This window comes from Polypterus senegalus, chromosome 6, assembly GCF_016835505.1.
Source record: "Polypterus senegalus isolate Bchr_013 chromosome 6, ASM1683550v1, whole genome shotgun sequence".
Taxonomy (NCBI): domain Eukaryota; kingdom Metazoa; phylum Chordata; class Cladistia; order Polypteriformes; family Polypteridae; genus Polypterus; species Polypterus senegalus.
This window is the reverse complement of record NC_053159.1, coordinates 31,843,016-31,858,919: the sequence shown is the minus strand read 5'-3', so window position 1 is coordinate 31,858,919 and position 15,904 is coordinate 31,843,016. Positions and strand designations below refer to the sequence as shown.

General features: G+C 40.4%; 1 protein-coding gene across 10 annotated transcripts in view; it reads left to right on the top strand.

Annotated features, from left to right (window-relative positions):
- hspg2 (heparan sulfate proteoglycan 2) overlaps window positions 1-15,904 on the top strand; it is a 516,773-nt gene that overhangs the window by 446,012 nt on the left and 54,857 nt on the right. For 8 of the 10 annotated variants that reach the window (XM_039755775.1, XM_039755773.1, XM_039755774.1 and 5 more), the window contains 6 exons: window positions 4,280-4,377; window positions 9,001-9,267; window positions 9,826-9,938; window positions 12,200-12,347; window positions 14,844-14,960; window positions 15,391-15,408. In XM_039755775.1, coding sequence (XP_039611709.1) covers window positions 4,280-4,377; window positions 9,001-9,267; window positions 9,826-9,938; window positions 12,200-12,347; window positions 14,844-14,960; window positions 15,391-15,408 — 761 coding nt within the window. The remainder of the gene's footprint in view (window positions 1-4,279; window positions 4,378-9,000; window positions 9,268-9,825; window positions 9,939-12,199; window positions 12,348-14,843; window positions 14,961-15,390; window positions 15,409-15,904) is intronic. The other 2 variants (XM_039755772.1, XM_039755780.1) reach the window with 1 other exon arrangement.

Sequence of the window (15,904 nt, the reverse complement as noted above, 5' to 3'; positions counted from 1 at the left end):
GCTCTCCAGCATCAGCACAAACAACACCTAGGTGTCCCTGGGTATAACCTAAACCTAACACTAATTCCTCAGGAATAACGTAGACACATGAGGACTAATACACCTTGGTTCAAGCCACTTACCAATCAACAATGTGTTTAGTCTCACCATGAAAGTCCCAATTTTGGAACATCTTCTTCCACCTGCCTGCCCTGTGGCAAAGATAGCAACAATCTTCTCTTACTAAATGGTGTGTCTACCTTTTTGCTTCAGTCAGTCAGTTATTTTCCAACCCGCTATATCCTAACACAGGGTCACGGGGTCACACCCACACTCTAAGCACACACTAGGGACAATTTAGGATCACCAATGCACCTAACCTGCATGTCTTTAGACTGTGGGAGGAAATCGGAGCAGACATGGGGAGAACATATAAACTCTGCGCAGGGAGGACCTAGGAAGTGAACCCAGGTCTCCTTACTGCGAGGCAGCAGCCCTACCACTGCGCCACCATTCTACCTCCTTTTTGCTTCAGTTACTTTATGTATATATAAAGACAGAGCATAAAACTTTAAAAGCAACACAATATTTCTTAAAATAGAATAATACCAATAGAAGAAATGTAACAGATAACACATTTTATGGTCAAAAGTTTGCGGACACCTGACCATTATACCGTTAGGTGTTTCTTAGACATCCCGTTTGAAAACCATGGCCATAAATGGGGTGTTGCTCTCTCCCCATCCTTTACAGCTATAACAGCCTCCACTCTTCTGGAAAGGTGTGTCTGTGGGAATTTATACCCATCAAGCTAAATGGCAAATTGTGAGGTCAGATACTGATGTTGAATGAGAAGTCCTGGTTCACAATTGGCATTTCCATTTATCACAAACATTTTTATTAAGGATGAGGTCAGTGCTCTGTGCCACTCAAGTTCCTTAATGCCTTTATGGACCTGGCTTTGTGCAGAGGGCCACAGTCATGCTGAAAGAGAAAAGTGGCTTCCCCAAACTGGTATCACAAAGTTGGATGCAATCAATCATCTTAAATGTCTTTGTATGTTGAAGCATTTACAGTACCTTTTACTGGACCCAAGGGACCTGCCCCAAACCCTGCAAACGACCCCAGACCATTATCACTCCTCATCAAACTTTACAATAGTCATTATGCAGTCGAGAATCAAGTGCTCTCCTGGCATCTGCCAAGTCCATCAGACTTCCAGGTAGTGAAACATGAGTCATTATTCAAGAAAACATCTTTCAACAGCTCCAGAGCGCAGTGGTGGTGCTCTCTATACCACCTGGCATTGCGTATAGTGATCTCAGGCTTGTGTGCAGCCAGTTAGACATTGTAACCCATTTCATGAAGCTCTTGACTTCCAGTTGTTATGCTGATGTTGGTTTCAGAGTCAGTTAATAATAATTCTTTACATTTGTATAGCACTTTCTCACTACTCAAAGCACTCTCCATGCAGGGAGGACCTTGGAAGCGATCCCACAATCTCCTTACTGCAAAGCAGCAGCACAACTACTACACCACCTGCGTGGATGGTACTCTGTTGTGAGTGGTGGGACAGAGGATAAGTGATTGTTTTATGTGCTTCAGCACTTGGCAGCCCAGCTATTTCAGTTTGGGTGGTTTATCACTTTGTGGCTGAGTTGTTGTTGCTCCTAGATGTTTTTATTTTACAATAACATCACTTGCAGTTGACCAAGGCAGATCTACCTAGTGTATCTGAATCTGATTTCCTCAGTTTGCAATTTTGATGTTAGCACGTTGATCGAACTGTAACACTGCATGAATGACTATGCACACATCTAACTCAAACAGTAATTTAAGCAATACTACACACCGAAACCAATTCAGACCTTTTGTAACTGGTCTACAGACATGCTGCGCTCCCCTCCACAACAATGTGTGCATAATCTGATCTCTCAGTCTCCCACTATATCACAGGGAAGACTAAACTTCTCAAATCTATGCCAGTCCTGTGATTTTCTGTCACACCTCATGGACCAATGGAGTGTCATGGTGCAGGGTGACTCCCCAGATTCAGTGACCAATGCTGTTTGGCCATAACTCAGTCCCCAGCCTAGGAGTAGTCTACTTTTATCCTTACATGTCTCTAATATCAAAGGATGAACAAATGTGCTTAGATAATCAAGAAAGTAAGGATGCACAGTTGTATTTAGGTGATAAATTGCCTTTAAGAGCCCCAAAGTCTCATTTGCAGTTCATCACAGTCATCTGATCAAAAATTTGTAATTGAGGCAAATTATGATTTTATCCTTCGGAGCACTGGCAAATACCAACCACCATAGGACTGCATTCAGATTAGAATCGCGCTATCTCTGTCCTAGTGGTTTATTCATTAGTGCAAATAACCCAGGGGCTTGGGGCAGTTTTTAAACGTCTTTGTCTGGTCCCGTCCCTTGGAATAATTTCCAAAGTACAAGGAGATTCACTCGTAAGAGGCCCCGAATATTCTGTTGTAACTCCCATTAGGATGAAGCAATCTGAACCAAAAAAATACGCTATATACCTTGATGTATGAGTAAACAGTTGCATTACATGCGATGCTGGAAGTGGTTTCCGTATTCTGCCAGACACATTTCAACGTGGTGCTCCATGTTCCTGAATGTATCGGCAAGCGTCTCGGTGGGAATAGCAGTCATTTCACATTGGAAGTTGCTCTTCAAATCTTCCACAGTGCGAGGCTTGTTCAGATAGACTTTTGCTTTGAGCATACCACAAAGGAAGAAGTCTGGTGGTGTCAGATCCAGTGACTGTGGTAGCCAAAACCCCTTTGAAATTACTGTGTTGCTGAAAAAGGACTCAATTTCTGCCTTGCTCCTTGCCGATGTCTGACACGTTGTTCCATCTTGCTGGAAGTAACCTTCTGTTAATTCACGATCATCCAGATTCTGACATCGCTTAAACAAATTGGTGACCCTATAGGTTCGCACCATGAAGACGCGCTGTTCAATACTGTACACCACCATCCTGATGAGAAGTCGAGTGACTGAGTGAAGGGGTACGGGCGGTCTGCACCCAGAAGTTGCAAACGGTGGTCAAACGTTGCGACGGCTGTCTGGCGCCTACCTCATTGCTCTGACGCAGGAGCATCCCAGCTTGTTTGAAGCTCCATATAATGAGGAGCACATTGCACGTTGTTTCGTTCAGATTTCTTTGTCCTAGCGAGAGTTATTACAGAATGTTCAGGGCCTCTTTCAAGTGAATCTCCCTGTATAACTGTACAATTTCAACAGCATTACTATACTGATAGCAGGCCCTGTGATTGACTTGTGCATTGTCCAGGGACTTTTCTTGCCTTAAACTAAGTACTTCTGGGATAGGTTCTGCCCTCCCATAGCCCTTAATTGGATTATGTTTGTTGTTGAAACAGCATCAAATTCGTGCAAATGTAAGTAAGTACCCAAAAGAGGTTTTGTAACTTGTGGAATTACTAGGCCTGTATTTTCAGTATTGATGTAGGATCTGTGCTTTTATCAACACTACAGATGGAAATAATATAGATGTTGCTGTGTGTATGATATTTTGGACAGTGCTTCTAATATGAAATTCAAAACCATACATTTCACTTCACCTTTCTGATGTGTTCACATTTGCCATATGTTCATTGAAACCGTGAACCCAAAGCTTAGTTCATTTTAAGAGTTTATCCAAATCTGGTTTTCAGTACCTTGACACCTTCTGGGCATGAGCAGTTTATTGATACAACAAAACAGGGCCTCCTCTGGCCATATCAGGCACAACACTGGCTCTAATTACAGATATACCCACACAATGTCAGTACAAAATCGGCAGTTAACTTGACTAGTATGTTATTTGGAAAAACGAGAGTACCTGTAGAAAACCTGTACAAACTAGGTGAGGCCTTGTTGGCTCCATGAGGCAGCAGCACTAGCCCCTGCACTGAGGAGGAAACAATTATACCTTTCACAGGATAGCTGAAGCTCATTAATTAAACTGAAGTTGGAGACAGGCACACACTCTTTGTCGACGTATCTACTGAAGTATTAATAGGAAGTCCAACCACTAGCACAATCCAATGAGTCCAGTATGTGACCGCCTGAGTGGGGTGAAAATCACTAGCAACATGAATCTCCAAACTTTACACTTACTACATCCTGTGTGGTGATACTTACAGTTACTAGTGTTTTACTTAATTGTATGCTCACAAATGATATTGATACATTAATGTTGGGAAATTCTAGCATACATTGTCCAGATTACCGTAGTTTGTTATATTCTTATTTTATTAATTTATTTTTTGTAGAATTGAGAATTTGGAGAAGGCCAATGAAGGTGTCTACATATGCAAAGCTTCCAGCAGAGCAGGCCAAGCTGAAGACCGAGCCAAGCTTACTGTCCAAGGTCAGTGTAATTTTATAATAGTTAACTGAGGACTTGATACCTCAAACTTATGTTCTTCTGGCCCATCTATAGCAACACTTGTCATTAAATTTAATTTTGCCATGTAACTGTGAAATGCCTGATCACAAAGACACATTAGTTCCTGCCATAAAGACCCTGTCCTAATTCCAGCAGTACAACTAATTTAATATTCTTTGCAGTACTTAAATGCCACACCTTTCCTACTGTTTTTAGGTTACCTGACAGCACTTATCTTTTTGAGTGTTAGAGCTTTGGCTCCTGTGTTCTACTTGAATGATTCATTTGCTGTATTTGCCATGAATTAACGCAAACTGGTGACCCTCAAGGCAGCATCTTTGAAAAGTTTAGAATTACCATGTACATTACCCCTTGCACCTCATACTCAGTCAAACTCTCTGCCACTGGTCATTCCACAGCCTTTATCACTCAGCACTCTTTTGTCTCCATCTCTTTATTTACAGAGACTCTTTGACAGACGTTGACGTGCTGGTGTTGAGTCAATCTTAGTATTTGATATTCTCATGCCATGCATGTTTCTGTTGTGTTTCAACCTTTCACACATATGCTTCCTTACATTATTTTGGATTTCCTCTATTTGAGTTTATAGAATTTAATAAGAAATAGTCGGAGGTAGAATAAGGTTTGGGGATGGCCACCCCGTAATAGGGAGCAAAAAAAAGGAAATCAGAGTTCAAGATGGAGCTGACTAACAAGGGAATTCTGTGGCTTATATATTGCAAAAGCAGGAAGAGGTGGAGTTAGGCAGGCTAGAAAAGGAAGTGATGTCTGTAGAGATGGGTTCTGGACTAGATAGGATATCATTAGAGGATGCCGGAGGTGACATCATCAGTGGGTGGATCCAGAGGTGGTGCTACTGGGAGATATGGTCTTCACTCGGTCTACAGAGAGACAAAAGGAAAGAGTATTAGAAGGCAGCGCCAACCCCTGGTCTGACTGTGAAATAATCTCTATTGTCTCCGTGTCTCTGCGCCATCACCACCTCATTAAAGCACCGTGATGTCCTACACTGATGGATTAAAAGTCAGAAGTCTACATGGCCATCATCATCAAGTCCTTCCATGAGAACCCTAAATACAAAGAGGACTCTTTCGGTTATGTTAGGTAGAATGCCTAGAGGGGACTGGGCGGTCTCGTGGCCTCTGAACCCCTGCAGATTTTATTTTTTCTCTCCAGCCGTCTGGAGTTTTTTTTGTTTTTTTCTGTCCTCCCCGGCCATCGGACTTTACTCTTATTCTATGTTAATTAGTGTTGTCTTATTCTAATTCTTACTTTGTTTTTTATTTCTCTTTTCCTCATCATGTAAAGCACTTTGAGCTCCATTATTTGTATGAAAATGTGCTATATAAAGAAATGTTGTTCTTGTTGCTTTGTCAGGATTTTGACTTTCTATTTTTCTCTGTTTGAAACTGTTTCTGACATACAATCAATTCTTGTTATCGACGGGGGTTAACTTCATGAAAAATTCCACAAATACAGGAACTGCTGATACTGAAGCATTGATCCTTTGAGAAAAAAATGAGGTTATGTTGTGATGGGATACTGGTTTGGGGAGAGGCCTCCTGGGGGAAATGGGGTTGGGCAGACCCTCCAGCCCTCCACTCTCACCCTTCGAGGCTTAGTAATAATCACCAATGGAAACCTTGTTATGACTTTTTCTTCTTCTATAGAACTGGACAAACACTTGGAGAATGCAGTTTAATGTAGAAAGTGACACAAGTATTCAAAAGGAACGTCAATTATAAACACAAAATAGGAAGCAACCTCTGGAAGGGACTTAGGGTGTTATGTTGACTCAACATTTTCATTGACAAAGCAATGTACAGAAGCAATTAAAAAGATAATGTTAAGTTATATCATAAAAACTATGGAGGGACATTATACTCAAACTTCTGCATCTGGAGTATTGCTTGTAATTGTGGTTATGCTACACAAGAAAGACATAGCAACACTTATAGCTGTGTAGAGGAGACCAGCCAAATGCTTCTCAGGACTTAAGGATATGTCTTGATCTGACAGACTCAGACAGTTAAACCTGCTTAGTCTCGAGCAGAGGAGACTGCATGGGGACCTAACTCATGTTTCCAAAATCCTCAAAGGCATTGATAGAGTAGATTCAGCAACATTCCTTCAGCTTATGAGCGAAAATTAAGGGGAAGTGCATTTAAAACTGAAGCCAGGAAATAAGTCTTTACTCTAAGAGTTGTAAGAATCTGGAAGAAACTACCAAGACATGTAAATGAAACAGAAACCATGACAGCCTTTAAGTAGAATCTGGATGCGCTACTGGGACAGCTTAGCTATTAGCTAAACAAACAGGCTTGACAGACTGAATGGTCTCCTCTCATATGTCAAATTTCTTATGTTCTTATAGTCATTTGATCATCTTGTAGGTGCTTCATCAGAGACAGTTAGCGATCACAGCAGGGCCGATCAGTAGACCTCACTAAACCATCCAATCAATAGTAGCGATAGGCTATGTGCACAAAGGACAGTGTAAGCTTAAGACCCGCACTTACTGGGAAATCCTCATTCATGGAGAACAATTCCAAGTCCCGGTTTCCATCACAAATGGGGCTGAAAGGCTTACTTATGCCCCTCAGCACTGGGTAGACACACGTTGATCCATTTAGTGTAGCACGCGTGCAGCCCTGAACATCTAAAAACCTCTTAGACTCGTGATTGCTCAATCTTGCGCTGCTCATGAATGATAGGCTTCCCTGAAATTTTTCTCTGCTGCATACAGCTATGAATACAACAGTGAATAGACACAATTAAACAGTGGGTGTCATGAAAAAGCTCTATACTTTTATAATAACGCATAAATAAATCTACAAGATAATGGGAATTTACTGTATATGTTTGCTGACCCTTTTCTTTTTGATTATGTCTTCAAAGTATCTTGTTGTTCTTGTCATAGCAGTGATGTTATCTAAAAATGGGGCTGCTTTATTCCCAATTAATTATGATTTTTTTTTCTTCTTTATTTCGCCTTATACAATTTCTTGTATTAGGAATTTGTTAGTTTTCGCATACCCCTTGGGGTCAGAGCACAGGGTCAGCCATTGTACAGCGCCCCTGGAGCAATTGAAGGTTAAGGGCCTTGCTCAAGGGCCCAGCACAGTACAATCTGGTTTGGAAATGACAGGGATTCGAACTGCAACCTTTGGGATACCAGCGCAGATCCTTAGCCTCAGAGCCATCACTCTGCCCCCAAATGATTGCTCAATAAAAGAGTACACATAGGTGACACAACCTGGGTTCCATTAAGTCAAGACAATTGTTTGCTGCCTTTGAGAAGACATGTTTAGCTCATGTGAACTTCATTATCTAAACATAATTAAACAAATTCAGTTGCTGACTGTGGCATATTGGGTTTGCGGCTCAGAACGAATAGCCAGTTTTTAAATAAATAATCTCTGCACTCACAGCTTTAGGAGGGGGCATTGTAGTGTGGCTGGAGCAGTTCCTGGGTGTGATACGGGTGGGGTGTTTCTGCATTGAAGTGCACAGGTGCCACGCGAGTGCAAAGAGGAGGAAAAATGGAAAAAGAAAAAAATGAAAGAGGCTTGGAGAGCAAGAGTACGGCATTGGGGCAGTGGAAGAGAGTGGACAAGCCAGCCTGTTGAATGAGAGAGGTCAGTGCAATCAGGGGTCCCATGTTAGAGCAAGTGATAGGCGCTCAAGGGACAGGATCGCGCCCACCGAATGTGAGGAGTTGGTTCAATCGAGGTGGTGTCCTACCTAGGGATCCGAGGGACAAGTGAATGTGCGAGAAGGAAAACTTAAGGACAACCGACCCCGAGGGGTCTGGCAGAGGCAGCCAAGATGGTGGTCAGTAGTGCGAGGACCACGGCGGCTATAGTCTCTCCAGCTGAGCAAGACTTGAGTGCACTGGAGAGACTGGAAAGGAGCTGTGCTTGGCTGGTGTGGCTCCAATGTCGGGTGCAGGTTTTAATTCTCATTTTTTAGCCTTGTTTTAAACATCTGGGATTTTCACCTTTTCATGAATTATTTATTTCTGGAACTTTGATGCACTGTACTTTATTTGGACACTGATTTGTTTCGTTTTTGTTTGTAATAAAAGCACTGTTGCACTTTTTGGCACCATTCCCTAGTTCAGTTTGATTTGTCCCTATTTGTCAGTTGATCGGTCACATTACCGACAGTGTTGGGTTTGAGGGCTCTCAAATCTGAAAGAAGGAGTGTGGAGCAGGACCCCCATCATCACACTGACCCAATCTCAGTTTTCCTACTTATATTGCTTTGTTATATTAGAAGTTTTTTGGTACCCTTATATCTGTTTCTCTGGGCTTGCATTTTAAATTTGACCTCTTCTTCTTCAGCTTGGATTTGCATTTTGGCATTTGCCTTGTTTTTTTGAATTGCCATTAATTAGCCTGTTCTCCAATTGCTTTGAAGATTCTCTGTTTATCTATACTTATAAAAATGTCCCCTCAATCATGATCACTTAATTTGAGGACAAAAGTCAGAACAGAAGATGAGAAGATGAAGATCAGAGCTGGTTGATAACTTGAGTAGCCCGTTAACATTCCTTATACATTTTTTTTACCTCTTCCACAGCTCTGCCTAAAGTGATGATCAATGTTCGGACTCAAGTCCAGATGGTCATGGTGGGTAATGCCGTGGAGTTTGAATGTGAAGCTATCGGAGATCCCAAGCCTGTGATTAGTTGGAGCAAGGTGGATGGAGACCTGCCATCACACATTATGGTCAAAGAGGGCATGCTGAGAATTGACCAGGTGAAGGAGTCTGATGCTGGCCACTACCGCTGTACTGCAACCAATGAAGTGGGCTCAGTCCAGTCTGAGGTGGTCCTAAATGTTCAAAGTATGTATGCACTTAGTCCTAATGCTTTTATACAAATGTAGTTGCATGGCACCTCTCTGCAATAAAAGTTTGCTGTTTTGAATTTTAGTGTAGTATTTTACTAAATAAAAATCTGTAAATGAGGCTTATGATATTTATGAGAAACAGTTTGTATTCCTAAAGTTAAAGGAAAAAAAAAATTCTTAAAAAGATAAGTAGGACTGTTATGGGACACACTGGCTTTTGTTCACTTAAGGATGAGTGATAGGGAAAAAATGAGCATGGTAAACAAGAAATGATATTGTAAAATATTTTGCACAAATTAATTGACAATAAGAAATTTGAAGAAAAATTGTCATTCACAATTTGAATAACCACTAAAAAGCTGCCCACCCCAGTTCGAGACATTAGAATGTTGAGATGGTTTATGGGAAAGCACTATATAAAAAGTGCCATTTCCTAATACTGCAATTCCTATGTGTCTATTTATTTTGGGAGAGCTGGCTACAGGGCTGTGTTTGTGTTGTCAGTAGTCCAGGAGTTTTTATTGTAAATGCTGTGCTTTTCTCTTCATTTCAGCTTTGCCAGTTATTGCTGCTCAGCCAGAAGTGAAGGAAGTCACTGAGGGATCAACAGCAGTCTTTCCCTGCTTAGCTTCAGGGTACCCAATTCCAGATATTAAATGGACAAAGGTAAAATATTTTTTGCTTCCACTTCCTACATGGCTTCCATTGACACCCACTGCTGACATGCTATAAGATAAGTGCAAAACTATTGAAAAAGCTGCCACAGACTGGGGGCCATAATAGCAGAAACAAATAACATTCAGACAGGCTATGTACCTCTGCATAGTGGTTCGACTGCTACTAGATCATAAAACATCTGTAATTATTCTCTGCTTTCAACAACTGTCCTCCAGTCTATACTCATTACTCGACAATCACTATTCAACCATTACATGAAAATTATTTTCAGGATTCTCATTCATTTGATATACGAACAAATCCTTACTCTGTAACAAGATGCACTGTTGTCATCCATTTGATTCATGAACTAAACCACAACTTGAGATCAAGTTGCACAGTTTTTATTTGTTTGTGATTGTTTAACGTATCATCTTATTTAATTATGCACTTTAACTGTGTTGTCATGTTGTGTGTTCTGAAATCGGACAATGTCATATAAGGTACTAGCAGAATACCCGCGCTTCGCAGCGGAGAAATAGTCTGTTAAAGAAGTTATGAAAAAGAAAAGGAAAAATTTTTAAAAATAACGTAACATGATTGTTAATGTAATTGTTTTGTCATTGATATGAGTGTTGTTCTCATATCTATATATATATATATTGTCGCAGTAGGGGGCAGTAGTGCTCCCTTGAACCCTCAGGTACCACGCCAAACACCTGGTAAAATTGCCACAATAATTATATTTATTATAATAATGTGCACCAAGCACCCTCCACTCCACTATATTCATAAACAATACAATAAACCAATAAATCACAATCTTCCACTCCCAGACGCGTTGCCCTCCTACCACCCAGCTCAGCTCGTAGTCTGGGAGTTCCCAGAGTCCTTTTATTCCTCCTGACCCTGCCCAACAGTTCCACAAGTCATTATTCCTTCCGGGTCAGGGTAAACAGTATTTTTCTTTACCCCGGAAGCCCGTCGCTCTTCCTGTGACGAGCTTCCGGGTCATGGTGCCCAAATGAGTCCATTGGCCTCCCGACAGCGACTCCCAGTGGCCCCCAAGATATCTAGCAGGGCTGTGTATAAAAACTACATAGTCCATGAGGCCCTGCTGGAATTCGGGGCCCGTATATGCTCTCGGGAGAGTTCCTCCTAGCGGCCAGGGGGTGAGGGCCGGAGTAAAATGCCAGCAATCCACCACATTATATATACTGTATATATATATATATATATATATATATATATATGGACAATGTCATATAAGGTATCAACATGTTAAATATATAATTTATGATCTGCTCTATAATAAAATGCTAAAGTCTATGTGTGTGTCTAATTAGACCGTTTAGATTTGGTGATGTGATTGAAAGAGGACGTGTGAGTGTGAGACGCGCAAGGAGAAATAAAGGCTTAGGAGGCATGCTGAGAGTCGTCTTCAAAGACAGGAAGTATAAAAGTGAACAGAAATTGAGCAAGGCACCTCGTAATGCCGGAATCTGAGAAGCAGGCTTTATTGAAACGTGCTTGAGAGAAGGAGCACCGGTCAAGAGAGGTTCAGACATATAAGAAAACCAAGGAAAGGTTACACACAGCACAAGAGATATGAAATATTTTTAAATTTAATTGATTTCCTGTCTTTGACGGAAAATATTTCTACTATTTAATATTGTATGAATTATTAGATTGCATATTTGTGATGGAATCAAGGGGACCCCCCCCCAGTTCCAATCCCCAGGACACCACATATGAGCAGGCCATCAATCCTATTGATGAATCAATTAAATGAAAAAGAATTAGTTCACTTAAATAGACAGTTTGAAAGAATCGAATCAGTGAAGTGAATCAAAATGCTCATCCCTAATCAGCCTCACCATGTTTCATAGGGATACCTCATGAGCATCTGTTTAACTTGACGGGCACTAATGAATGTTGCTTAGTCAAAACGTAAGATGAATCCTCTTTCCATCTGCTACAAACTGTAATAATGGGAATCCTTGGGCTAAAAATGGGCACTTCTAAACATTTGTTCTCAAACACCTTTATCAAGTTTCTCACTTACTGTAGCCTTCAGCTTTACTGATATGAAGTGAAATAAAAAGTGAGACTGCTTTTAAAAGGCTCAACTGTTAAACTGGCAGGTGTGAGAGCATTGACTCTTGTGGCCTTGAGTGAGAATTACTTTGCATGTCTGTTCATTCCAAAGCTTAATTTGAAGAGCTTTGTTTCCTTATATCCTGAGTTATATCAGATGTCTCTTGTTTTAGCTGGAAGGGGAGCTCCCATCAAACGCTTCTGTGGAAGGCAACGTGTTGACAATCCCCTTTGTTACCTCAGTGCACACTGGGACTTATGTATGCACAGCCTCAAACAACCAAGGCAAGGTCCAGGCATTCTCCATGCTTAAAGTGCGAGGTACGTCTTTGCATTGTGCGTGATGTCCATAATGTAAATTGGTATCCAATGAGAGTTGGGAGTTAATATACTAGTATTAGAATATTTTCTGAAATTCTATTTCATTGATAATTTGAGGAATTATTTTTGTTTGGAAATTGTTATTCTTTTTTGAATTGTTTTGATAAAACATAACAAAATGCCTTGCTTCTAAAATTCCTTAGAAAGAGCAGTAAAATCCATTTTTTTGCATTTGTAACAACTTAACAAATTTGACAGCTGAGAGGAGACCATTCAGTCCATCCAGCTCAAATAACTAAGCTATCCCAATATCTAACCCAGGTACTTCTTACAAGTTGTCCAGGTTTCTGTTTCAACTCCATGTCTTGGCAATTTGTTCCAGACTCCCACAACTCCTTGAGTAAAGATGTGTTTCCTGGCTTCAGTCCTAATTGCACTTCCCCTTAATTTCCACTGGTGCCCTTGAGTTTGTGATTCCCCATTCATACTTATACTTACAATTAAATTTATAATTTGTATTTATTTGCCTAAGGAAATAATGACAGCCACAAATGTTAGCATAGCTTCAGAAATTCTAGTAAAGAATGATCAGCCCATATTCGATTGCATTTTTTTTTATTTCCACAAAATTATAGGGAAGAACAAGCCCAGTATGAAACATGCAGTTTCCAAGTAGTGATACTAGCACACAAGCTGAGGCAATCATATTCATATTTGAATTTTGTGCATATTCAAATGCATGTTACAGCTTGAAAAGTTCAAAATTGAACTTCAGATCTTCCTTCACTTTATCCATCCACCTCTACGTTGGCCTCCCTCACTTTCTCTTCCCCTATACTTCCATTTCCCTCACTCTTTTGCACGCATATTCATTGTCTCTCCTCATCACATGTCCATACCACTTCAACCTACTTTCCTGTACTTTCTTTGATAGCTCTCCCACATTTGTTGTAATTCTGATTGTCTCATTTCTTATTCTCTTTTTTGTAACTACAGACATCCATCTGTGCCTTCTCATTTCTGCCACATCCGCTTTCTTCTACTGTGCTCCCTTTACTGCCCATGTTTCAGCTCCATACATCATTGCTGGTCTTACAACTGTCCTAAAAACCTTCCCCTTAACCTTCACCTTAATTCTTTGATCACACAATGGTCTTGACATTTTCTTCCAATTGTTCCATCCACACTGCAGTTTATGGGTTATCTTTGCATCTAGTTTTCCACCTCAGCCTACCACTCATCCTAGATATTTAAGTTTATTCATTCTTTTCAATAACTATTCCTGCAGGATAAATTCCAAATCCTAATCATCACTAAACTTTATAACTCTGTCTTCTTCCTATTTATCTTCAGTTCTCTATCTTCCTAAGCTCTTCTCTGTTCTTCCAACTCTCTCTCCACTTACTCTCTTCTGGTGCTACACAACACAATGTCATCAGCAAAAAGCCTGCACCAGGGTGATTGGTCTTTCAGCCCATGATTCAGCACATCCATAGCCAGATCAAAAAGGTGAGGACTTACAGAAGATCCCTGGTGCAGATCTACTCTAACTGTGATCATGTTTGTTACCCAAACACTGCTTTTAACCCGAGTCCTCACTCCCTCATATATATCCTGGATATTCCTCACATACTTCTCTGGCCCTACTTCCTCTCTCATGTATCTCCCAACCTCTTGACGTGGCACTCTATCATATGCCTTGTCCAATTCAATAAACACCACGTGCAATCCTTTCTGTTTTTCTCGATCTTTCTCTATGAGTTGTCTCAATGAAAAGACTGCATCAGTTGTTCCTCTCCCTGGCATAAAGCTAAACTGTTCCTCCCCTGTGGTGGTCTCTTACCTAAGCCTTCTCTCTATAATGCTTTCCAAAATTTTCATTGTGTATGACATCAGCTTTGCACCTATTATTTTCCAAAATCCTGAATATCGCCCTTCTCCTTATATAAATAAAAAAAAAAATATTTATACCTCACATAGAGATACATTTCAGAGTCTTTAAACAAAGAAACTGATTTACTCAATCCAAAATCAGGAAAGCCCATATTTATCACCTTAGTTTTCTGCACAGAATGGACTACAAAAATTTCATTTGAAGAAAGAGATACAAGATCGCTTGTCACAATACAAGACCACTTAGAAGATGCAGTGCTTACATGCTTACAAATTGGTTTGCCTTCATACTCATTAGCCAAATCCCACCAACAAGTGAAATATAAACTTGGATTTCCATCTTATTAGATGTGAGTATTGTTCAAAAGAAATAGTACAATAATGGAGGACGGGTACTCACTTTTGGAAGAGCCACTTTCCTAGGACTGTATTGCCTCCTATGCACTGTACACAGTAGGAGGCCATGTTTGTGAACTGGAGTTTGGACACTCATGCCGAGACTATGTGAGAGAAGCAATGTTGGGTTTATCTCTGCAAGTTCCCAAGATCAGCATTCAATGATGTCAATCCTGAGCTGATGACCTGTTCTTTTCTTTTTTTCAGAACGTGTGGTGCCTTATTTCACCCAGACTCCTCTTTCCTACCTCACTCTGCCAACCATTAAGAATGCATATAAAACCTTTCACATCAAAATAACTTTCCGACCAGACACTCCTGATGGTAAGATTTATGTTTTGTTCATTCCACGTTCTGAAAAATGTTTGTTTAAATATACAGGTAGATGAACAAACACAGATATCTTGTGGTTGTTTTCTGACTTTCTCAGTATTATTTTTCTTAATGAGCAGTAGGTACGTGCACTGTAGTCGCTTCATTTAATTGAGCTCAGTATGCTATTCTGTGTCAGGAAGGTGCAATATTGTGTGTTACATATGCACACAATCAATTTCTGGTTCCATTGTATTTTTAGCCGTGTAAATTTATATCGAATCTTGGATTACCTTCAGTTTCTAAAAGAGTGCTTAGCACGGTAATACAAATCTAGCAGGGCTGTAATAAGAGAAGCTTTATGTATCTGTCTTTCTTATTTCATTCTCTCCCTTCTTTCCTCACTCTTATTTTTCTTCTTATGTCATCTTTCGATTTTAAGGTCTTATGCTATATGCTGGTGAGTCTAACTTCTTCAGCACAGTAGAATGAGATGACAACTGAATTGTTGGCATGCATGCTTTAAGTGTTGTCTCTTTTTTAGTGCAGCATTAACCTAGAATTGTGTGTCTGCCAGAGTGTGACTTTCAGCATGAAGTTGCAGGTGTATTCCTAAAAACTAAAGCAGTTGCATGTGCTTTGAGAAAGACGTGTACGACAGTAAAAGTTGTCAGCAACAGTACAGTGCAGCTCACTTCAGTTGGAGAGAATCCGTGCTGAGCTGTATGAATAGGAAAAATTAAAATGAAAATGGTGAATTTCATGCAGCTGTATCTACCTAAAAAAGGTTTTTTGATGGTCTGAAAATACTACATGGGATTCTCAAATGACAATACGCATCTTGGGTAATCTGTTAAAAAGTGTGAAGTGAATAGCAGTGAAATCAAAGGCAGAAGCCCCAGGACTTCTTTCTAAAACACCTTCCCTGAGTTTCTCCAGTTTTGAACCATATGCCG